The sequence below is a fragment of the Dermochelys coriacea genome, chromosome 25 (genome assembly GCF_009764565.3).
Source record: "Dermochelys coriacea isolate rDerCor1 chromosome 25, rDerCor1.pri.v4, whole genome shotgun sequence".
Classification (NCBI taxonomy): domain Eukaryota; kingdom Metazoa; phylum Chordata; order Testudines; family Dermochelyidae; genus Dermochelys; species Dermochelys coriacea.
The window spans coordinates 12353173-12376681 of NC_050092.1; the positions used below are offsets into that span (position 1 = coordinate 12353173).

The 23509-nt window shown below is 46.1% G+C and overlaps 2 protein-coding genes and 1 long non-coding RNA gene across 12 annotated transcripts in view; 2 read left to right on the forward strand and 1 right to left on the reverse strand.

The window, feature by feature from the left end:
- Positions 1-4762, forward strand: part of DAZAP1 (DAZ associated protein 1) — a 37375-nt gene extending 32613 nt beyond the window's left edge. For 8 of the 10 annotated variants that reach the window (XM_038383725.2, XM_043502840.1, XM_043502843.1 and 5 more), the window contains one exon: positions 1925-4762. In XM_038383725.2, the coding sequence (XP_038239653.1) occupies positions 1925-2097 (173 nt within the window). In that variant the 3' untranslated portion in view covers positions 2098-4762. The remainder of the gene's footprint in view (positions 1-1924) is intronic. The other 2 variants (XM_043502841.1, XM_038383727.2) reach the window with 1 other exon arrangement.
- A 4961-nt stretch (positions 4763-9723) lies between these two features.
- RPS15 (ribosomal protein S15) lies at positions 9724-14938 on the forward strand. The gene is made up of 4 exons (XM_038384443.2): positions 9724-9846; positions 11054-11139; positions 12387-12621; positions 14769-14938. Exons 1-4 carry the CDS (start codon positions 9844-9846, stop codon positions 14880-14882), a joined length of 438 nt encoding a protein of 145 aa, XP_038240371.1. The 5' UTR covers positions 9724-9843; the 3' UTR covers positions 14883-14938.
- A 1071-nt stretch (positions 14939-16009) lies between these two features.
- On the reverse strand, positions 16010-21737 carry LOC122457489. The gene is made up of 2 exons (XR_006277035.1): positions 21586-21737; positions 16010-16251 (listed from the first exon to the last, which is right to left on the reverse strand). It is a non-coding gene; the product is annotated as an uncharacterized LOC122457489 (long non-coding RNA).
- Between the last annotated feature and the right edge of the window lie 1772 nt (positions 21738-23509).

Here is a 23509-nt window from a genome sequence, read left to right on the forward strand (position 1 = left end):
AGCTCTGGTTTTCTTAACTCTTCACTGCAAGCCATAGTGCTGGTGAGAGTAATGTGATTATCTTTACTCTGAACCCCACCCCTTGGCATTAAATTAATGCGTTTAAGATTGCCTACTGATCTTTGTATCAAAAATGGCTGAATTAGCAGCTTGAGAAATCTTCAAATGGGGAAGCCCATGATAATATTGTTGGGTTCATTAGTGGTAGTAAGTCCTGTGAGACAGGCAGAGCTTCAAATTGAAATACTGAAGAGATGCCAAGAGACTGTTGCTTTGGATTAGCAGAGTTAAACCTGCTTTAACCCTGTGCAGAAAAAAATTTGAGTCACAGAGATCTACTGAGTAATTATAGGATTCTTAACAGGGTTGTCTTGCATAGTGGAATTTCACGTTGATGTCATTGTAGTGATTGACAGTTGTATTTTAATCTCTAGAAAGATTGTTAGATTTCTTAACTTCTTTTAGTAAGTTACTGTTAATACACATCCATTTGCCTTCCAGGAATTTAGTTTTTTCCTCCAAATTGAAAGGTTGTCTCTGTCTCCTCTGTCATCCTGCTTACTCTAAACCTGTTGCTCCAAAATCTCTGACCTCTGCTCCAGATTATGTTGCAGAATGGAGGTTACAATCTCTTTGACAAGGCAGGAGGAAGATTTGGTAGGAGGTAGAAGTCTCCTGATTCCGTAGTTACCTTTATGATCTCTTCAGAGAAAGGAAGCTAGTTACCCAGTCAGAAAGATACTGATTTACAGAATAAATGAGCATAAAGTTCATGGAGGGACAGCTCACTTTTAGATTTAAAATGAGTAAGTCTGGTGAAACAGTTTAGACTAACTCAGTGGTTGTGTGAATAGCATGAATAGCAAGGGTACACAGAAGGGATGGCTATTCCAATATAATTACTTATCTGTTGCTTCGTTGTTTTTGCTACATTGGAAATAGTCTGCCTGCTTAAGTTATGTGGGAAGCTGATGATATAACGGCCTTTGCTATTCTTTTGAGCTGTCTTTGAGAAGAAACTTGCCACACCATTTGCTTATTTAAACTGGTTCTGTGAGTGAGTTAACGGCAGGGTAGGGTGTGGAATCTGGATGGCAATTAGCTGAAGTCCCTTTTTAACCACATAATGTGGGCAGTAGACGCAATAACAAGCTTCCCTGATTCTGGCCTGTGGATTTGATGGAAGTTTATGGTAGTCCAGTCACCACATCCTTTGAAAGGGACACTGTCAACTTGAGTTTTTTAATTCACAATTTCAGAAAATTCCAGTTTCTGATGCAACCGTTGTCTTAAAAATAATACATTCAGAGCCTAGTATTTAAAACTCCTTTTAAAGCAGTTTCCTAGGGTTATCTTATAGGGGGCTTTTTCAGCAAAGGAAAACTTGACTGTACACAGGAAACTAAAATTGGCTGAACACAAAATAAACTTTCACTAACTCCTTTCAGTTAGAAACATCAGCTATAGTAACTATCTCAGCTTTTCAGACAGATGTTTCCCCATTAATTTTCTCTACCTCTGCTGAAACTGACAGAGTGCTAGTTTTGCTAATATGAACATTTATCCATTATGGACTAATAGATACTACCAACCCACTTTACATAAGCCTCTGAACAGCAGTAGCATGACATTTTGGTCACCACCAGCCTGGGTAAGATTTGAGATAGAACACTATCTCCAGTTAGGCATTCAGTCCCTTCTCTCTGCCTTTTATCATTACCTGTGTTTTCTACCTGTAAATCCAAATAACTTGGTTAAATGTAAAAGCAACTATCATCTGGGTGTTAGATCAGCACATCATTGTGTGTTCATAGGGCTGTGCATTGGTGTGTGTGGCATCAGTTTTCAGTTGGTGCTGCACCTCTATCTTTGAGCATGTGGACTGTAATAGAAGCTTACTGCAGCCTTTTCCTCTTCTTCCCAGGTTATGGACAAGACTTGAGTGGTTTTGGACAAGGTTTCTCCGACCCTAGCCAGCAGCCCCCCTCCTATGGAGGCCCCTCGGTGCCACCATCAAGTGGCCCACCTGCAGGAGGAAGTGGTTTTGGACGAGGACAGAACCATAATGTGCAAGGATTTCACCCCTACAGACGCTAGCACATGCTGGCAATCAGGGAATCCTGTCCACAGTGGGATATCTGGTAGCAGCTGAAGCCAGGAATCCCAGACTTCTGAACTTGTGACAATCACATACTTGATGGAGGAAAAATCTAACAACATTGGGGGAGGGGAATGGGAGAGGGGATGGCTTTTGAAGGCAACGCTGTGGGTGTTTGGACTGCAGGTTTTAAATATATTCCTTTCTCTAACCCATCAGCACAAATAAAGAAAATGTCACTGGTTCAAACTACAGGGTTTTAAAAATGTCTTCAGCTTTAATTCAAAACTTCAGGTTTCTTTTTTTGAAATTATTTTTCCTGAGCCTTTGTTTTACCGTATATTGTAAACTTTTATGTTTAAAGAAAAATATATACATTTACAGATTGTGAAATTTTTAAGAGAAATTTTCTACTATGTATGCTGGCTTATTTTTTAATTTAAAACAGGGTTTCCGTTAGCAATGTTGGAAGTGATGGTCAGTTTCAACCCCTTTACTTCAAACATAGTGGTGGGGCAGTTGGTCCAGAAACTCTGGGAGTTAGAAGAAGAAATCTACTGAGTGTATTTTGCTTTTGTTACCTGACAGTATAGAACTGGTAACAATGCAGGTGCAGACTTGTTGATGCACAGAGTCACTTATGAAGTACAGCATTTAGATCTGTGCTTCAAACTCTTTAAAATCCTCTGTGGATTTCATTAGGGGTTAACGGAGGCCTTGTTAAGATGTAGATTTCCCTCAGGCAAAAGGTTTAGGTGCATTTTGCACTAACCAGTGATTACCCCTGGTTTGAATAAAGAGAAGTACATTTGGATTAGAAACATAAGCCTGTCTCCATTTTTTTTTCTTACAAATTTTTCCATGTGAATTGGGTTCTCATGAAAGTTGCCATATTGACAGCCCTGGAAAAGAATTCCTTGTGGGTAGAGCATCAGTGCACCCTTACCCACACTTTTTGCCCTGTGCCTCAACCAGGATCTTTAGGTACTGCCTAGAAGTGAAAGCATAATGCACTCTTCATGCCCTTTTAGCCCTTAATGCAAGTGATATGATTGGATTGATGTAGGATCTGGACTGAGACCATTAAAATTAATTTCACAGGCTACTGAAGAACCTCAGTAGCTTTAGGTCAACACCAGACTGATCTCGAGTTGAACTGGTAATCTACAGGTGAAAGACTCAATGTACCATTATGAGTCTCCAAAACCCTCTTCTGTCTCTTACATCTGCATGACTATAAGCAGGAATTGATGCATTACGGAGCATTAGCACATTAAATTAGTGATATGCTTTAGTCTAGAATTAAAGATGGGTTAAATTTCAATATTATCAGGCTGCAAAGTAATCTTAAATCCTAAATGTAGCATGTAAACATATTTAAGCTCTCAATTTAAGAGGTGAGGTCAAAGTATATAAATGTCTAACAGAAGAATATATCCATCTCAAAGAAGAGGGTGGGACTAACTCCTCTGAGATTTGGCATTCCGTTTATATATATATATAAAAAAGCAGTGGCAATATATATATTGCACTGTTCTCTGGAGTATCCTTTTAATTTCTCATGTGTCCTTATACAAGTCCAGGTAGTGTTACCTCCCCATATCAAGGATCTGATCTATGAAAAAATCCTTCACTGCATAATTCCTCTGGAATCAGCTTTGTGCTGGTTTGAGCAGTGACAGTGGATTAAACTCCAGTTGGTTGCAAATTGCTATGTGAGCTAGCTGCTTTATTCAAGAAAGTGCTTCACGGGCAGGTCTTAAGGAGCTAATGAACTGTGTTATCACCTTCACAGAGCTGGGTTCATGTATGGTTCAGAGTGCAAACTAAACTAGTTTGAACTTGTAGGCTTGCGTGACACTTCATCAACACGTCCAAAATATACCACAAATCTACACCTACATCAGCCACTCCCACTATGCCCAGATCCCCTCCAAACCCATTCACTGGCTTCTCCTGAACCTCTGTGTCACATTTAAGTTCCTTGTTCTTACCTTCAAACCCCTGCATAACTTGGCTTCTACCTACCTCTCTGCAAGTAACTAAACAGCCCCATCTTGCTTTTTCTTTCTTCCATGCAGCCTCCTGTTCTGAGGAGCTCCCGCCAACCTGAATTTTCAGTGCCTCTGCTAAGTCCTGTAAACACTTGATTTGGCCTGTAAATCTTAGTGTTAAAACTCAGAACTAACCTTGCAGCACCAGCACTGCTCTGTTGCTACTTGATGTCCTTCAATCTTCCATCTTTTGTCTGCTGATTGTGTAGATTGCAAAGCCGGGGCTGGGTCCCTTGTCTTTGCATGTCTAGTTCCAACTTGTTTTTAGCATTGTCACCATTTGTACTGCAAAGACAACTGGCACATCTGGGGAAGGCTATGGATCAGAATTTTAGAGACTGGATGAATTAGGTGCAAGCTTCTGAACACAAGTTAATGTAGTTCTATTAATCCTGGAAAATTTCACTTGCAGCATTTCACATCTCTGCTGCTACCTGCTGTATGTGAGTTATGCTTGTAATCTCAGTACAAATATAACAAACTCTGTGACCCTTAGGTAGGGAGGAGACAGTTCAAGAAAATTAAACTAAGCCCTTGTGTGTGTCTGTTTAATTTTGGATGCTAGCACTACCCTCTGATCCCATCTTTAAATGTCACTTGACCATAACTCAACTTGACCATAACTCTTCTTTAAAAAAATGAAGCTAAATTCTGGATTGTCTTTGCATTGTTTGAACACTCAACCTTTCTGCTTCTTGCACCCAACCACTGCTTCTTGTTCTCCAGCCTCAATTATTCACCTCTGATACACCTAGGCTCTGAATCAAGAGTCCACTAGCTTCTGCTAACTCCAGGGCTGGCAGTTAGTCGAGCGTTGATAATTCTGGGGTAGAACTAGCTTTTCTTTTTTCTTTTAAATGGGTGAGGCAAGCAGAAAAAAAGCTAAACTGGGATTTTAAATGGTAGGATAGATGCACAGTGAAAAGAGACTATCCTAGTTGAATAGATAAACAATGCATAGAGAGGTTAACCCCGATTTCTGCCCTCTCCAGAGAAGAATGGTTGTTGTAGCCCCCTTTGCACCTTCTACTGAGCCCCCAGTTTTGCAAAAGGAAAAACTGCAGTGACCATGTGAAGCAGGTTCCTGTGCAATTTCTGGCTGTTCTTGGGGCTGGTAAATTAGTTTCTATAGTGGATTAATTTACACTGATTCTTAGTGCTAAAGCATGGTCTCTGAATGTTAAACAGCTTGTGTTTGTGTTGTCCAATCACTGTTAAATGGAGAGTGAAAGCAGATCTTGCAGTGGCACTGTGCTCCTGTTGTGTTAGTGTCACAAATGCCACCTCAGCAGCAAGGCAGGCACTGGCAGAAGAGGAACCACAAAGCTTAAAGCAAAAACTGCATTGTGGCTAGCAATCTGCTCACTTTCTACTGCCAGCCTCCGGTGGGGGGAGAGTGCAGAAGTAGCTCTTTAGTTTTTTAAATGTAAAAGTTTGAATTTAAAACTATGCTGAATGCACCTCTAATGACCCAGTTACTCAAGTATTCTGTGAACGTAGACATATTTGTTAGCTCTCCTGGTCATGTATAAAGAAACACTCGAGTCCTAAATTTTCCAGAATGATTAGTGATTTTGGGTGTCCAATTTGAGAACCTTTACATGGGCATGATATTTCAGAGGGATGGCTCACTCTTTTAAATCTTGGCTATTACTTGCAGTTAACAGCACTCTTCCTTCCCTATGTTAACTCCTACAATGACTCCAGTTTAGTAATAATGTCATGGGTCTTGATTCACTGTTAGCCTGGTCCTTGCGCAGGAAAAAATTTCCAAATCAGAATGGAAGGATTTTACATTTGGTCATTTAAACCAAAGCAAAGACTAAAATCCTAGGAGCCTGACTTGAAACCATTGTACGCTCATGTTGCATTGGTGTAACTGACTGCAACAAGGGGCAGGATAATGGAGAATCTTAACTCTTCTTTCTTTATGCTTTTCATCTTGTATTTCGTGCAGCTTGAATGTTCAAGCTTGACTGGATGTGTTGAATTTCTAGACCGGGTTTGCTTTTCAGTTCTCCTGCACTTCAGCTGTTTGGAATTGCAACATGGCAGGGGAATGTTTTAAATGGTTGCACAGGTTTTGCTTAATAAACCATTAAATCTGTTTGAAGTGCAACTGTGCCCAGCAACAGAAACTGAATCAACCCGTGCTAAGAGCTGATCCAGCATTTGTTGGCAACACCTTGGCCTAACACTTGTGTGAATCATCTCACAAAGCATAGTGGGCTGGAGGCTCTCCAAATTCTGTGAGCAAGAGAGAGATTCCCCAGCGATGGTATTGGAGGAACAGTTCTATTCGGAAATCTGATCTTGGGCATGTCTTCACTGCACTTAACTCGGGTTTGACAGTTGGGTCTAGACTAGTGAAAGCCCTATCTGACTTCTGGGGGCATGTCCCATAGTTCTTTGTGCTGCTGCAGCAGTAAACTGAGACGCTTTGTGATTCTTTCCCAGTGAATTTCAGGAGAGACACTTGTCTGTTCTGGGCACATGGAGGGAATTGTGGGAAGGCATTGGAGGGCTATCCGGACTTGAGTGATTTGGCCTCATCCAAACTCAAAGTGGGTGAGGACCAATCTGAGTGAAAGCAGCACCCAAGTTCTAATCCATGTCCCCAACTAGCCTGGGTTCAGAGCACAACCAAACTCAGGTGAGAGGGTGTTGTCTGTGGATTGGAGAGGGTTTAGGGGCAACACCTGAGTAAGAACCCAGGTTAACTCTGCCTTAAGACATACCTCATGTGTGAGACAAATTGATGTACATCTGTGTCTCTGCTCCCTCCTAGATGAGTGGAAAAAGGAAAGACAGTTTTATGGTGCCACTGCTGGGAAGCAAGGAGGCAGCAGTTCTGAAACCCATATAAATCTCAGCCTTGCTGCCTCACTTAGGTTTTCTTTGCTGCCTCATCTTGGAAGCACAGAGGCATTGCCTCATCTTTCCTGCTCTCTCCCTCCATCTGGACTAAGGAGGGACTAGGAGACAAGAAAAAAGGAAGAGTAAGGAGAGAAGCCAGAGGCCTGAGATTTCTGCCTTCAGCCCAGGAGAGAGGATAAAAAGCAGAGCTCTGAGCTCTGAAGCAGAGCATCCTTCTTCATAGAGGTCTCAGCTGGGGCCAGCCATTTAATCAGACATGATTCCTACCTGGAAACAGCCAAGTGGTCTCCTACTTCTGAAAGGTGGCTACTTGCGTACTTGGGACTAGCACCCTGCATAAGCCTTCTGCTTTGCTTCATAGCCTGCTCAGCTATGCAGCAGCTTCTCTGCCTCCATCTGGACCTCATGTCTTGCTCTGGTAAGTCCTGCGCTGGTGGGGATTTCTTTTGCTTGCCCCCCAAATAGCCTCTTGCCCTTTCTCAGTGGGGATTCCCCTCAACCATCTGCTCCTCACCACCTGCTTTTGCTCCAATTTCTGCAGCCTCTTCATCTTCATGGGATTCTATGTGCTCCTTCTCACCTTCCCAAAACTCGCCTGTGTCCAGGCACCTATATGGTTGGTGCATAAGCATAAGGACTCAAAATCACCTGACAGCCTTACTCCTAGCCCCTGGCATAGAGAGCAAATTGTAGGCATAGTACTGTGTAAGCGTGTACTGTGATTATGACTATTTGCTGCTTCCCAGGGCCTAGAGAGAGCTATGAAAAGCAGAGCATAAATTAGAGCAGCCCTGAGGTGCAAGTTAGATCAGCCAAGGGGGCAGGCAGGGCCTCTGTACTTGGAACATGGGGAGACCATAGGTGACTCAGTCCCTCTTCCCTTCGTATCCCCAAGCACAGGAATGGAATAACTGAGAATTGGTCCCATTGTGCTATGTTAGATCACTCAAGTTTTATTGAGCTACTGACATTCAAAATTAAACTATCAAATATCCTTCTGTAATTTTCTTTTTTATCTTAAAATGAATTTGGTTAATAAAGCTCACAAGGACTCAAATCTATATTCTAGCCAAACAGCTAGAATCAAAAAGGGATTTTTTTTCTGTGAGAAATGTTGATGAAAATGGAGGGAAACAGGTTTTATTTTTCTCAAACATTTTCAGCTTTTCTTTGAACAAACAAATTGAAACCTGAACAATTTTCCCTTTTAAACTATTTTTTCCTCCAAAAATTTCACTTTGACTGAAATGGACGCTTTCCCATGAAAAATTCCATTTAGCGAATAAGGCATTTTTCTGTTTAAAAAAAATGCTTTTTAATAGAAAAATTTTGATCAGCTCCTAACCCAACCCTCCAGTGAACTTATGCAAAGCATGGGCCGGGTAAATGGTTTGTAGAAACTGCTTAGCCAATACCTATTTCCATACTACTTTTGCCCTCATTCTCATACTTAACTTTATCATTCAGGTTTTACAACACCCAAAAACAGTCACATGTTGTTGGACATTTCCCCATCCCCTTCCCAAGTTGATGGGGAGTGGTTCCAATATTTGTTTCTGATGTGGGCACCTGTCTGAACTGGAGTATCTTCTGTGCCATAGGATCCCCAAGCGCTATTGAATTGCAGCCATCTCTGGGGTGGGTGAAAGGCGACAGCCAGGACTGGCCTACAGTCTAGGGGAGCTGGGGAGTCTCCTAAAACTTGGGGAATGCCTACTTTGAAACCCACTTCCAGCAAAAAGCCCCTAAGGTATGGGCCAGAATCTGTGGGGGCCTAGGGCTGGCCCAGGTGGGTGAATACTTGGCAGGTGGCAGCTACCTCGGGAGTGTTTGGATTGCAGATGGGGCATGAAAAGCCAGCACACAGCCCCTACCTCTAGGGAGTGGACAGACGGCAGACCTTTCGAGGGTGTTTGCTTGGATTGAGAACAAGGGGTCAAACATCCCCAGCATGGAATAGTGGCTGGTAGGGCACGTACTTCTGGGGCAGAAGCCAGGCAGGTATGGTGGTGGGACAGAGCACCCGGAAGCAGTCGAGGATTAGGAGACCTGTTGTTACCCGCTGTGGTAAGTCAAGCTGGATGAGGACCTGCATGTGGGTTGGGGGGATGCCACAGGGACCTGGGCATCTACCCAGAGTAGGTGCCCAGGGTAGCCACCTTGTGAAGTAGCCTATGGCAACTGGGGACTGTGGTCAGCTGGGGCTAGGCTAGGTGAGTGCCCAGAGGGGACTGGGCTAAGTGGGTGCCTGGATAGGGTGGAGGAATAAGTAAGGTTGCCAACAGTCCCTTTATTTTTTCATATCTGTGCTGAGTGCTGCAAAAAGCTGCAAGAAATACCTTGGCACAGGTAGCTGAATGCTGGTTGTGATTAGTATTAATAATAATAAATATTGGGAGGAGGAGTGGGGCGGGGGTGCTAAGAAAACAGCCCTCAGTGTTGCCAACCCTAGGAATAAATGTGGGAAGGGGGAGAGGGCAGAGGAGATGGGGGCCCAGCGCAGGTGAGACCTTAGGGTTTTTGGGTAGGCCTGGGGTAGGGAGGTGCCCTAGAAATGGACAGGTGACCCATGTAGCTGCTGGCACCCCACGTGCTGCGCCAGCAGGGATGGGTGAAACTCTAACACCACTTCCCTCCTCCCCCCGCCCACTTTCCTTTTTTTTTTTTTTTTTTAGCGGCGGCCCCTTTAAATCTCAGTGAGGGCGGAAACGCTGCGCCGAAGCCGTAGTGGGCGTGGCCTGCCCTTTGCCCTGCTCTCGCGATATCAGGCGCCGCCCGGACGGGATCAGCCTTTTCCGTAGAGACGCGGCCAAGATGGTGGGTGAGAGTGGCGTGGGCTGGGGCCCTTAATCCGGCTCCATCCGCTTCGGGGACGGCTCGGGCGGGGCTCCGGGCGCCGATACCCTCGGAGGGCGCTGCCTCCTGCCCGCCTGGGGCAGTATGGGCGGGGAACGGGCCTGGCTCTGGCTGCAGCCCGGCTCGGGCCCTGGCGGGGACGGGGTCTGAGCGGAGCGGGCTGGGGAGGAGGGCGGGTGCGTGGTGGGGAGGGGGACCCGGGGAAGGAACGCGCGCGCGCGCGCGCGCGGGGGAGAGGATTGCGATGGGGTAGTTGGTGTGTGTTGTGCATGTGTCCTGGGGGGCTGTTGGAGGTGCTGCGGGTGTGTGTGCGGTGTAGGTAGGTGAGGTTGTGTTGTCGGCGATGTCTGTGACTCTGGGGGGGTTTGTGTTGAGGGAGAGTTGTGTCTTGGGGAGGGGGTTGTGAGATTGTCTATGTACAATATGTGGCGCTGGGGTCATGGAGCATTGTGGGGCTGAGCGTGTGTAACGTGTGCTGTGGCATGACTGGGCACCCGGGGAGTTGTGTGAATGACGCATGTGGGTGTCGGGGTGCTGTGTAATAGTGTGTGTGTGTGTGTGTGTTCTTTGTGGGGGGCTTGATGGTGGAGGCCGGTGGAACTTGCGTGCCACTCTGGGGAGCTGTGGATTGTTGTAGGGCCGGGCATGGTGCTGAAGGGGTGTGTGGGGGTCTGTTGTACGTGGAGTGTTGGCACAGGGCTGTGAAGCTTATGCTGAGCAGCGTTGGTCTATGTACATTGTGCTCCTCCAGGCTAAACTGGTTCCAGACGTGTCCAGTAACCAACCTCTTGTAAATATGGATTTGCCCAGTTAAGTCATGTGAATGCTTTACCCTGGGGGGGGGGGGGGGTGTTTCATTAGCTCTGCGAGGTGGAATGTTTGTGTGCTCCAAAGGAAAGGAGCATTAATATCGATTTCTGTACCCGTGAATCAGTATGAACAATACAGCATTTATATCGGTTCCTCAGAGCACTTTTACCAAGACTAATGAACTACCATGCGTGTGCTCCTCTTCCCACCCCCCCCAACATGTAAACGTGGGCAATAACTGGGCTGATAAACACAGGGGAGCAGGGCAGCCAAGGTATCTGGCAGAATGTCTTGTCTGCATAGATGTCTTTGTAATTTGGAGGCCTCATCTGGTTTTCCTCTGGTTCTCTCAATCCAGGCAGAAGTCGAACAGAAGAAGAAACGGACCTTTAGGAAATTCACTTACAGAGGTGTTGATCTGGATCAGCTCCTCGATATGTCCTAGTAAGAAACTCTTGCTTATTGGCAAACCCCCCCACCCCCATCACCACCTTTACCAAACCAAGCAATGAGGTTATGTTAAGAGATGAAAGCAGGTCTTGTGGTGAGAGTCCAGGACTGGGAATCAAGATATCTAATAAAAAGAAAAGGAGTACTTGTGGCACCTTAAAGACTAACAAATTTATTAGAGCATAAGCTTTCGTGAGCTACAGCTCACTTCATCAATGCATCCGATGAAGTGAGCTGTAGCTCACGAAAGCTTATGCTCTAATAAATTTGTTAGTCTTTAAGGTGCCACAAGTACTCCTTTTCTTTTTGCGAATACAGACTAACACGGCTGCTACTCTGAAACCTAAGATATCTAATGTCTGTGTGACAGACCCATAGGCCCTGTCTTCGCTGCAGAAGTAGCCAGGTGTAAACAGGATTGTGAAATAGTTTGGGGCCAAGTGTATGACACGACTTCTATTGTCTCATCTCCTAACAATGACAGTGGGCCATATTCTGAACCAAGTATTCATTGGGATTAAGCTGTGGTTCCTTAATTTGGATAGAACAGCTTTTTTGCTATCCACTCAGGCAAAAACCTTTATAACAAGACCATACCTTCTGTTTAGTTTCCCCATCTGTAAAATAAAGATACTATCAATCTTTCTCCTGGAGACTTAATTTAGGGTAAATGCATTCATATTGGTAATGTGACCTGGAATCTTTGAGTACAAAGGACTATAGAAAAGCAACATTTTGTTGTCAGCTACTTTACTTGAGTGTTCTTACAGAAGTAATTTGCCATATGCAATCGTATTGCTTGGTCTAAATTAAGGATACCAGTATGTGGGAGATGGGGTGGTGTCAAGATGGGGCCACTCCCCCAGCATTCCATGGGCCCAGAACTGGGGGGGAGCCCCTAATTGCGGGCGCTAGGACCCACGTGGGGTGCAGCTGCAGAGAGGAGCCATAGACTCCAGCTTGCAGGAAGGGAAGTTGCCAGAGCAGGGACCTCTGGCCATTCAGAAAACTTTCTGCAGTTTCTCTGGACTTTCGGCTGCCCTGCATACTAGACTACAGATTTGCTCGCTCCTGAGTCTTTCCAGACTGAACAAATGATAATTCTATCCTCCCACGGCTGGCAATAGAACCCAGGAGTCCCTGGCGCCAGGTCCGGTGTGTCACTCCTTTCCTCCATGAATCTCAGTATTGCATATGAGCTGACTCTTCTTTAGCTGATCTGGTCCTCTTTGTTGTTCCAGTGAGCAGCTGATGCAGCTGTACAGTGCTCGCCAGCGCAGGCGTTTGAACCGCGGCCTGCGGCGTAAGCAGCATTCCCTCCTGAAGCGCCTTCGCAAGGCCAAGAAGGAGGCCCCTCCCATGGAGAAGCCAGAGGTAGTCAAAACTCACCTGCGCGACATGATCATCCTCCCCGAGATGGTGGGCAGCATGGTTGGCGTATACAATGGCAAAACCTTCAACCAGGTGGAAATCAAGGTGAGCCATGCAGGAGCGAAAGGTTTAAATACTGCCTGATAGCAGCAGAAACTTACCAGCATCCTGCTTGCTTAGGCCCCGTCCCTGCTCCTGAATTTTCTTGCAGTGGATTGATTTTGAAAGTGTAAAAGCCGTTTGCCCTTTAATTTGCTTGAACTTCTGTTCCAGTTGGGGCCTTGGCCTTTTCTGCCTCTTGGAGGAGAGTCTTTGTATATGAGGCTTTAACACCTGTGAAAGACACATTGTTGTGGGAGCTTTTTGTTTTGTGGGTGTTTGGTTTTTTTTATTTTAAAAAAACTTTGTTGTCATTCTCTATTTTCTTTTGAGAAGGTGGTGTCTGACTTTGGGGAATGTGCTACATACAAGGCTTTTTCTTCTTAGCTTGTTAAGACCTAGGCTGAAGCTTTGCAAGAGGTTCCTTGCCCTTCTGGTAATTCAGTGAATGAATCAGTTGTGTATAGTGCTGCTGTGTATGAAAGAAGTAATTAGGGGAAGGATCTGTCCACAGCTAAACTAAGGAGATTAAGAACATGTTGCTTCTTGCAATGTAGACAGACCCTTTGCAGCAGTCCTGTACCCCCTCACTCCTACGCTCACCTGCCTGGTTGTGGCAGAGCAAGAACTCAGTTACAGAGCCACAGTGTGTCTTGCTGTATCGAGAAATCCAATTTGCGAATCTAACTGGAAATGAAGTAGCCAGCAGGTACAGTGTGGTCTGATCTGAGATTACAAGGAAGGATTAAACAACTGACCAATGTTTTCTTTACCTGCTTTGTTTGTGGTTGAAATCTGACCTGTGGAAGGTTTAGGGTAGATCATCCTGGTTGGGGGAATGTTTGAGTTGTACATGGGGGGGGGGTGTCTTTTTTAAGGCACAGGTGGCAGTTAGATGTGAAATGGGAGTGAGACACCTGGGATAGCAACTCATAATGGCCACTTGTGCCTTTGAACATCTCCACCTTTGGCTGTCTGTCAGTGTGGATTGCTGTAGCTAATTGCAGTGGCCTAAGCAACGCCCAAGCCACCTTTACACTAGGAGTTCCTTATCATTGCACTTATATTGGTAAGTGCTCCTAACAGGGACTCAGCTAATGCCAGCAAAACTGTGCTTTTATTGATCGCTTAGCCCACCCCAAGCAAAACAAGCATTGCTGATGTAAGTGCATGTGCATTAGTGTTGTCTGTTAGGGATCACACCTTTTCACACCCCTGATGGACACAGCTGTCAGCAGAAGTCTGTAGTGTAGACATAGTCTGATCTGCCAGGGTGGTGGGAGTGCTGTCTGGGTAGGGGGAAGGAGAAGCGTTTATGAATGCGATGAGGAAGAGGAGAATTTGCAGCTGTGGCTAGAGCTGGCTGAATATTAAAAGAGAAAAATTCATTCTGGTGTTTGACCCCCATTTATTTGATTTCTGTCAGCGTTCACCTAAGGGTAGGTTTCTGTGAGCACAGAGACTTGTGAATGTTTCTTTTTCTCTTACACACAGCAGCGCGGGCACACCAGAAACATTTGTGAAGCTGTCTCTACAGCATTGTTGATTTGGGAGCCCTTGGCCAGGGAGAAGGAGCAATACTGTGCCACTTGGTGCCCAGTTGCAGGGAAGTGGCAAGGTGTGACTTGTGCTTGCTTAAAACAATAGTAGCAGTGAACTCTGGAGCAGTCTGAAGGCTGAAACGTTCATTGTTGTTCAATGAAAGATCAGTCAGTCCGCCTGGATAATTTGGGAACAGAGAGGGCTACATTAATTGAATTGGCTGCAAATGGCTTGCCCATCTCTACCTGTACCAACCACCTGATAGATGCGTGTGGAGGTACTGCATTTTTAAAGAGTAGTTTTAAACAAAAAGAAAAGGAGTACTTGTGGCACCTTAGAGACTAACAAATTTATTTGGGCATAAGCTTTCGTGAGCTACAGCTCACTGCAGCTTATGCTGAAATAACAAATAATATAATAACAAATAAATTTGTTAGTCTCTAAGGTGCCACAAGTACTCCTTTTCTTTTTGCTCTGTGCCATGAAATCCAACTTGTCTTCGGATGCTCTTCACGGTCTTTGCAGGGTACTCTCCTATTTTAGGCTCTCAGCTGCTTGTCACATCAGATCAGTCGTGTTTCTGAATAGTCACCCTGTCTTTTCTCTTGCAGCCCGAGATGATTGGCCACTACCTGGGTGAGTTTTCCATCACTTACAAGCCAGTGAAACACGGCAGACCTGGTATCGGTGCCACCCACTCATCTAGGTTCATTCCTCTGAAGTAAATGATGCTTCGGGAAAATGTTTTCTATATGTAAATAAAGAAAATGCTCCTGCCCGACACTGTCTCTGGTCTCTTTCTGGGAGGGGTCTTGAGAATTTCCTTTCCATTTGGGCTAAAGCTAAATGCCACTGGGAGTTTGTGTGTAGGGCCAGGGATTCTGTAGAGAATCTGAGTCCATGTGTCTGCATAAGCTCACTGAAAATGCTTTGTGTTGTGCAACTGGGGACAAGTCAGATAGAGCTGGCGCTGGTAGGGATTCCTGGCGCTGGTAGGGATACTCCACCTGCCTTGTCCCCAGCTGCACAGCTTGTTGGTCAAGGAATGCCATCTCTGATGGTGGGTGGGAGGGGGGATGGGCTTGTGCCCTAATAAACCTCTTTGCAGGTCTGATAAGAATTTTTTCAATGTTTCTTTTTATTTTTAACATGAGAAATTCCAATGCAGTTAAGCCCGGGGAGACTGACTTGAAAATGGGTGAAATGACATCACAGCTGCTAAATGTGAAAGTTGAACAATGGGGGGAGATGTTTTATGCAGACTGTTCTAGAACTTTTACTGATTTCAGTCACTAACCGTTTGGATTGATAAGATTCGAGACCCTCTCGTCAATGAAGGGATGAGAGCTCATTATAAACAACCCATATTCTCCTGCAAGACTAAAATTGGCCGTCTTGGTACTTAAAGCAGGAGTAAAATCCTTTCATACCCCTCTGTGGTATGACGGGGGTAGGCGGCAGGCCATGTGCCTAGTCTTCTGGAATCTTGCATGGTCACCTTTTAAGTACATATTGAATATTAAAGGGAGGCAGAGATCAGGTTTATTGGCTGTTAGATGCTCTAGTCTGAGGAATGCACTCTGGATTGTTAGATGTCAATATCCTCTACCTCTAAAAATTGTTAGTATGGTATTGCTGCCTCTTTGAAAGCTATTGAGTGTTTTTTTGGTTTGGTGTCCCATGTATGTTCCCCTCCTGTGTACAGCTGCTTTCTGTACTAGGGCCTTTCTTGTTACTTCCATGAAGATGCTGATACAGAGTAAACAAATGTGGTGATTACTCTGAACATCTGAAGGATGTAATAATCTGTGGCTGACAGAAAAGGATGAAAATAATTTTTTCCAAGCTTCCATGACATCCAAAAACATTTTAATATATCACAAAATAAACCCTTTAGGCCAATGATGCATCCCAGTGTGCAGAAAAATCTCATCTGGCATAATCTATGGGCAAATGCTCGAGAACAACACTGAAGATGGACTAGAAATGTGAATGCAACTTTTCCTTACGTGGTCTGCCATGGGAAATGCCATGCTGATTTCAGTAATTGTACTCTTGAGAGGTCCTGAATCCTTTCCCACTAAAAACAAACACCTGTATGGAAACAAATCAGACTGGTTTCATTGTTGGGTGTGTGTAAAATCGGAAAGAAAAACAACATTGAATAAATGAAACCCTAATGGGACTTGTCTAAAATACCATGTCCTAAGCATGCGCCCCTACAGCTGCATTGCTTTCTGTAGCACAATGTTGAAAACTAATTGATACTCCATGGAAACAGGATTTTACTAAAGGTTCCTGATGGCAGAAGCATGGTTATAAAAGGGCTTGTGTATTCAGACCCTGGTTCTCCAGTCTTCAATCCTCCTGACACAGCTCTGGTCTCATCAGTTTTTCCTTCTCTTGTCTAGTAATATTAAGGTCAAACAGAAGTCCATGTGGTTTGCCATGTCTGTTTGTTCTAGGGTCTAATCCCAAGTGGGTTCAACAGATTTCCCTCTGCGTGTGGCAGCAAGTGTATGAAACATCAGTCAATGACCCAAACAAATGGTAGCCCGTTTCCTTGTTCTGCAAGCTACTAGGTAGTGCTGAAAGAAAAGGAGTACTTGTGGCACCTTAGAGACTAACAAATTTATTAAGCTTATGCTCTAATAAATTTGTTAGTATCTAAGGTGCCACAAGTACTCCTTTTCTTTTTGCGAATATAGACTAACACGGCTGCTACTCTGAAACCTGTCATAGGTAGTGCTGGTGTCTTTCCGTTCCCTCAGACTGAAATGCAGAGTTTTGGGAGCTTTCTCTAAGTACATCTCATGATAACATGTTTTAAAACACGGGGATTGGAGCAACCTGGCTGCTTTTCTTCTTCAAACTACTGAGGTCTCCCTTTGGCCTGTGCTTTTATAATTTTGCCAGCTAAGTGAGGTCAGGCTTGGATACCTCTCACACACTACGGCTAGAGAGGGTTGGGATGAATCCTGGGCAGCAGGGAGAATAATTCCTCTAACTCTAGTGTGCCTAATATGAAGCTCTGACTGTTCTTTAAGCCCTATAACTGAGGCTGGTAATGCCACTTTCCCAGCCACGTTTAATGGCTGCCATGTTTCTCCCCAAAGGTCGCTGCACTCCAGTGGTAGGTTGATTTGTAAACTAGCCTGGGGCATTTGGGGCTGAAAGATGCTACATAATGGTCTCGCATCAATTGCTATCCGTTCAGTTCCGCATGCAGGTAGCAAATTCGGCTCAGGTCAACCGGAACCAGAATGGTAACTACCCTGATGGCTGTTCGATGGCCTGTGTGAAAAGAACAGGTGGGTCTCATTCCATTTCCTATTGGACATGCGTCCACAACATCACCATCCTTGTAGTTTCAGCAGAGAAGTCGGGGGACTTGGACAACCTCAAAAAGATGGTCTTTTCTACAGCCAGGCCAAGAGATTATTTATTTCTATTACTGTAGCCCTTAGGAGCCTTACTCCTGGAGCAGGACCCCATTGTGCCAGGTGCAGTACAGACATAGGACAAAAAGCTGGCCCCTGCCCCAAAGAGTCTACAGTTAAATATGACAAGATACAGACAAGTGTGTTAGTGGGAAGCTTGTATCATTGTTCTCTGTGCTGTACCTGTAGTGCGGCTTGGCCTTGATCTACCAATCTAGGATCTTTCATTAGATTTACCTCCCCCAGCACTCCCCCACCAAAACAACTACTGCAGCCTTGGTGCCCAGCCCAGCGCCCGCAGTGAATACATCATGGCTGCCATCCATTTACTTGCTCTTTGTTGGCGCTAGCATCTGGTGGAACATATGATGGGGGCGTCAGGTCAGTTAGCAGCAGGGTTCAAAAGGGGATCTTTGTGGCTGGTTCTAAAAAGCCTTTTCATGCTCTACCGGCTTTGTTCTCTTTGGAGTAGCCTAGATTCAAAAAGTGGCTTTGCACCCTCCCCTTGTCCCTTAATGACTGCCTGTCCAGGAGCTTAAATAATAACCCAGGATTTGGATGGCTTTGGAAATGAGAGAACTGGGTTGCCTGGTGTCGGAATGTCCTTTGTGCACCAAACCTAATCTCCATGTGAATGGCCGGGGACAGACATTCACTGTTAAGATGTATCTGTTACATCCGTTTGTTTTCCAGGTACCCCAGCCATGGTCTGAGTAAAGAATGCAGCTCTCTTAACCCACGAGGAGCATCAGCGCGAAAGAAGTTCTATTGTGCCATCCTGCATAATAACGAGACGCCGGGGATGGCACTGCTGGTACAGCAAAGTGGCTGGAGCGTGGTGCAGCGGGATCCCCGAAGAGGAACAGCAATTCTCTGTGCTCGGTGTGTTTGTCCGCTACTCTTACCACCATTTTCTGCTTCATCAAGCAGAACCATAACGGCAGGTGTTTTACGCTTTATAGATCACGCCGGTGCTGAAATGCACTGGCCTCTGGGTGGCAGGAACATAAATATTGCTACATGGCCGTTACCATGGCTCCAGGAACTGTCTCGATGACTGAAGTTTGCCCAGGCTGTTGTAGTAAAACCGTATGACCTCCAGGCTACCCCGCCTGAGAGCCAGAATGATATTTGCAGGCCAGGCTGGCTTGCAGCCGGGTAATGTTTTTTGGCCAGCAGATGTCGCTGAGAGATTATTCCCATTTGGTCAATATTTCTGGAGATCATGTGAAATTTACTTACTGCCTCTTTCTCTTTGACCAGTGATCAGAGAGGATTTGCATTGCAAAATCCTTCCTCTGAAACAGCAGTGTAGGTTTGGCTGCTGGGGTCAGAGCTTTTAACCCTTCCTGAGATGTTGAGTCTAAATCAGATGCACAACTCTCAGCTAGAATTTGGATGCACAACTTGAAATTCCCTAGCAGCTTTTTAGGTTCATTTGGGTCTTCTCTATTGTCTTTTCACACACCTGGCTTTTAAATGTAGCAGCCGGAGAAGCCATCCACATCCAGCTCCTGCCAGTGCAGGGTGGCTCTCCAGGGAGAAAGGCTGGGTTTGGGGTTAAGGCATGGGCCTGAGCCTTCTTGGCTCTGCTACAGGTGATCTTGGTCAAATCATTGCACTTACCCTGCCCCTCCATTCTCTAAGATGAGGCTAATATTTCCATGTGCTGTAGGGGAGGGAGGGGGTGAGCATAAACGCTAATGGAGGCCTGCTGATGTGGGCAGATAAACAGAGCTTTGTCTACTCCAACTCTAAATGTCTTTAACCACGAGCCCTTTCTCAGTTCCCTTTGGGAGATAATTACACACAATCAGCTCTTCCCTTTAGCAAATGTTTCCAGTTATCCGGCTTAAATTCCCCCATCTAAATGTCACCCTATTACCTGTATCATGGTAGCACCCAGGGGCCCTCAATATGGCGCCAGGCCCCATCGTGCTAGGTGCTGTATAAACAGCACAAAGAAACAGTCCTTGTCCAAGAGAGCTGCCATCCTTTGTTACGTAAGGGTCTGATCGTCTGCTGGAGGTTATTTCAGAGTCGCTTTAATTGTCACTCTTGTGTGAGTGGAGAGCCCCACTCCTGCGCAGAGACTGATGATGACCTTGACTAATTGGCTCCCTAGTTAAAGCCCTTCCTCCCCCCTCCTGAGGAGTGGCCCAGGCATGGAATACTTTGTACTTGAGGAGTGAGGGGCAGTGGGGTGGGTTTGAACTATGGGGCATCAGCAGAGCTGAGTGTGGGGTTCCCAGAGCGGGACTAGCAGGGGGGCTGCAGTTCAGGGTGTTGGCAGAGCTGTGTATAGGAGAGCCCAGGACTGGAATAGCCGGGGGGGGGGGCAGTAGGTGCCAGGAGTGAGGAGCAGGGGCTGAAGAAAGCGTGTGCAGTCTGTGGCCAGCGCACTCAGCCCCAGCCGCTCAGAGGCAAAGGAGATTAATGTGGCCAGAGCTGGCTGCTGCTGAGTCCAGGCAGGGCACACGCCTCCGTTCAACGCTATTGATCCCTTTGGGGTCTGGCTGGAGCTGCTCTTGGAATCCTCCCTGAACTGCACTGATCGGCCAGGCTGCTTCTGGGGCTGGGGCGGGGCAGAGAGAGGAAACCACCCCGATCATGGGTAAAACGCCCTGAAATGGAGATGAGCTGCAGAGAAGGGGGCAGATCACGGCCAGCCCTGCCTAGCTGCACAAGGGGAAGAGAGAGGGGAGGCAAGAGCGGTGCTGGATTCTCAGCGGAGCCCCTTCCAGCCTGCCCCTGCAGCCTCTGGGAAGAATCCAGTTGGTGCTGCTGCCTCTGGCTGAACTTTTCCAAAGTGCTCGCTAGTTGGGTGCCTCAGTTTTGGGGGGGCCCAACCTGAGACACCTTCAAAGAGGTGTCTTTATTTTATTTTATTTTTCCAGGAAGTTGTCTAGCTCTCTCCCTCTGGAAATCAAGCCCTTTATGGGGCCTTTATCTGGAAATCAAGCCCTTTATGCCCAGACTCACTTTTTAGAAAATGGTGACTTTTGGATTGATCCCTAATCAGATCCCTTCCACTCTCGCTAATCCCAATCAAAAATAATGATTCAGACCCTCAAAATCCTGAGATTGGCTTAGAAAGCATGAGATTTAAAATAACATGTGGGCCCTTTTTCCCTGTCTCCTGGTTTCTCAGCCTTTAGCCTACCCCCAAGTCAGATTTTCATGCCCTTCTCTGCAACCAGAAGGGCCTGACACGTGGCTTTCTTTTTTTTTTTTTAAATGTGAGATTAAGAATCTAAGAACGGTCATACAAGCTCAGACCAATGGTCCATCTAGCCCAATGTCCTGTCTTCTGACAGTGGCCAGTGCCAGGTGCCCTAGAGGGAATGAACAGAACCGGTGATCGAGTGATCCATCCCGTCGCCCATACCCAGCTTCTGGCAAAGAGAGGATAAGGACACCATCCCTGCCCATCCTGGCTAATAGCCATTAATGGACCTATCCTCCATGAACGTATCTAGTTCTTTTTAGAATCCCAGTATAAGTTTGGCCTTCACAACATCCCCTGGCAATAAGTTCCACAGGTTGACTGCATGTTGTGTGATGGAAATATTTCCTTTTGTTTGTTTTAAACCTGTTGCCTATTCATTTCATTGGGTGACCCCTGGTTCCTGTGTTATGAGAAGGGGTAAATAACACTTCCTTATTCACTGTCTTTACCGGTCAAGATTTTATAGACCTCTAGCTTATCCCCCCTCAGTTGTCTCTTTTCCACTTAATCATGTGGACCAAAGTGCTGGGGCTTCAAGAAAAGCATGAGATGCCCTGAGAGACAGCAGTGCTGCCTTCCTCTTTCACAAAATAACAGGCCAGATCCTCCCCTGGGGTACGTTAGCCTAATTTGGAAGGCAATGGGAGTGACCCCGGTTTACACCTGTTGAGAATGTGGCCAGTTAGTTACAGCCCAGGGGCAGGGCAGGGCAGAAGTGGGAAAACTAAGGAGGAGGATCCAACCCAGCTTCCCCTTTACCTGGGAGTTTGCATCAAGGTCGTTAGAGGTTGTTCAGTGAAATCTCCTGGAGTTGGATGGTCCTTTCCTGCGGCACCTTTCTCAACCCTTCTCCTCCCAGGAACTGAGGACACTAGGAAATGCCCAGGGACCTCTCCCACTGCTGCTTTGTTTCGCTGTAAATAGCAGAGTGGAGTAGCATGCAAGGTGCAGGCATGTTCATGGCTCGAGCTGGTTTGGAGCAGCCAGGACTGGGCAAGAGGCTAGAACAGAACTGACCAGGAGCCCTCAGGAGAGGAAGGGAGCAGGATGTGATTGCACAGGCAGGGAGGCTGCAAGGTCATTCGTTTCACCTCTGCACTGCTGTCACACGAGAGGTGTAAGCATGGGGAGAGTGGCCTGATTTTAAACTTAGACCTGTTCTAGAGTTAGGGCAGGGGTGGGGGTCTCCGCTGAGAACTGCTCTGAAGCCTTAGCTACGATTTCTATGCTCCAGGGCACAAGTGTGGCTGAGGATCAGGAAGAATTATATCCCCTTCCGACACACATACTGTAGGATCCTGCAGGGTCCATGTGTTGATTTTGCAACTTACAAAACCCCTGTTCCCCTTTATGCCCTGGTTTTGAAAAGGCTGGGGCAAGGGACGAAAGGGAAGCAGTCTCGCTGCCCGACAGGAGGGTATAAAAGGAGGAAATCACCCTGATAGGCTGAGGTAGTGGAAGGGCTGAAATAGGATTCCTGGATTGTACTCCCAGCTCTGGGAGGGGCCATGTGGTCTGGAGATGAGAAGGGAGTCGCATTGGGGTCAGGACTCCTGGGTTCTATTTTTTGGCTTTGCCTCTCACTCACTGGCTCACTTTGGACAGGTCTCTTCTCTTTCCCGCACCTCAGTTTCCCCCATCTGTAAAATGAGGACCATGAAATTTAACCCCGCTGCGAAGGGGCTTTGAGATCTAGGGATCGAAGATGCCAGATAACTAAGGGCTGTTACTTGTCCTCAGTATGAGAGCCTGAGAACCAGGAAGTGAAATGGACTAGAAATAGACCTAGAAAGCCCCCACTGACGTCAATGGGGCCATGCTCTGCACCCCCCCCCCCCCGAGAGTGAAATTGAATAGTAAGAGCTCAATCCTGCAGATGCTGAAGAATTACAGGATCAGGGCCTAAAGGCAGGGTGACCATATTTCCCTCTGCTGAATACAGGACCCCCTGGTTAAATTACTCTTATTCGAGTGAGTTCAACAGCAATCAGTCAGAACCATACAGTACAAACGTTCAAATTAACATCAAGTTAACGGAGCCCCTGTTAAAAAGAAATAGGGGAGACAGAAAATATGGGACAATTTGCCCATTTTTAAGAAAAAGTTGGGACACCTGCAGGAGGGCTTAAAAATGGGGCATCTGGTCACCCTACCTAAAGGAGAATCCAAGAAGACACGTGTCTGATGGGGATGGGGTTTGGAAACGGTGGAGGGTTTGCTTCTTGGATCATAAGGGTCAGGAAGGAGTTTCTGCAAGTGGCCGGCTGAGCTCCCATTGAAGCGATTGTAGTAGGGCAGCTGAGACACCACGGTGGTGTTAATGGTGTGTCACGGTACCTCCAGCCGTGGCTAGGCAGCTTTTGAATTATTACTTAAACTGAAATAAATGGTAGAGCAACAGATTTGATTATTAAAGTTCTCTTGGTTCTAACAATCTCGGGGGGGGGGCGGGTTCTGGAAAGATTTTTTTTGTTCATTTACGGAATAGAATAATAGGAACATCGGGCTGGATGAGGCCTCAAGAGGTCCCAACCCCTGCGCTGAAGCGGTATGAAGTAAACCTAGACCATCCCCGAGCAGTAGCTGTTCACTCCAACCTGTTCTCAAAAACTCCCATGGCAGCCTTTTCCGGAGCATAACTAGCATCATAGTCAGAAAGTTTTTCCTAATATCCAACCTGAAT

Bases quoted from the DNA above. Each gene is read 5' to 3' on its own strand.
- RPS15 (XM_038384443.2), top strand. The intron at 11,140-12,386 runs GTAAGAAACTCT...TTGTTGTTCCAG, and splicing joins CAGCTCCTCGATATGTCCTA to TGAGCAGCTGATGCAGCTGT. The intron at 12,622-14,768 runs GTGAGCCATGCA...TTTCTCTTGCAG, and splicing joins TCAACCAGGTGGAAATCAAG to CCCGAGATGATTGGCCACTA.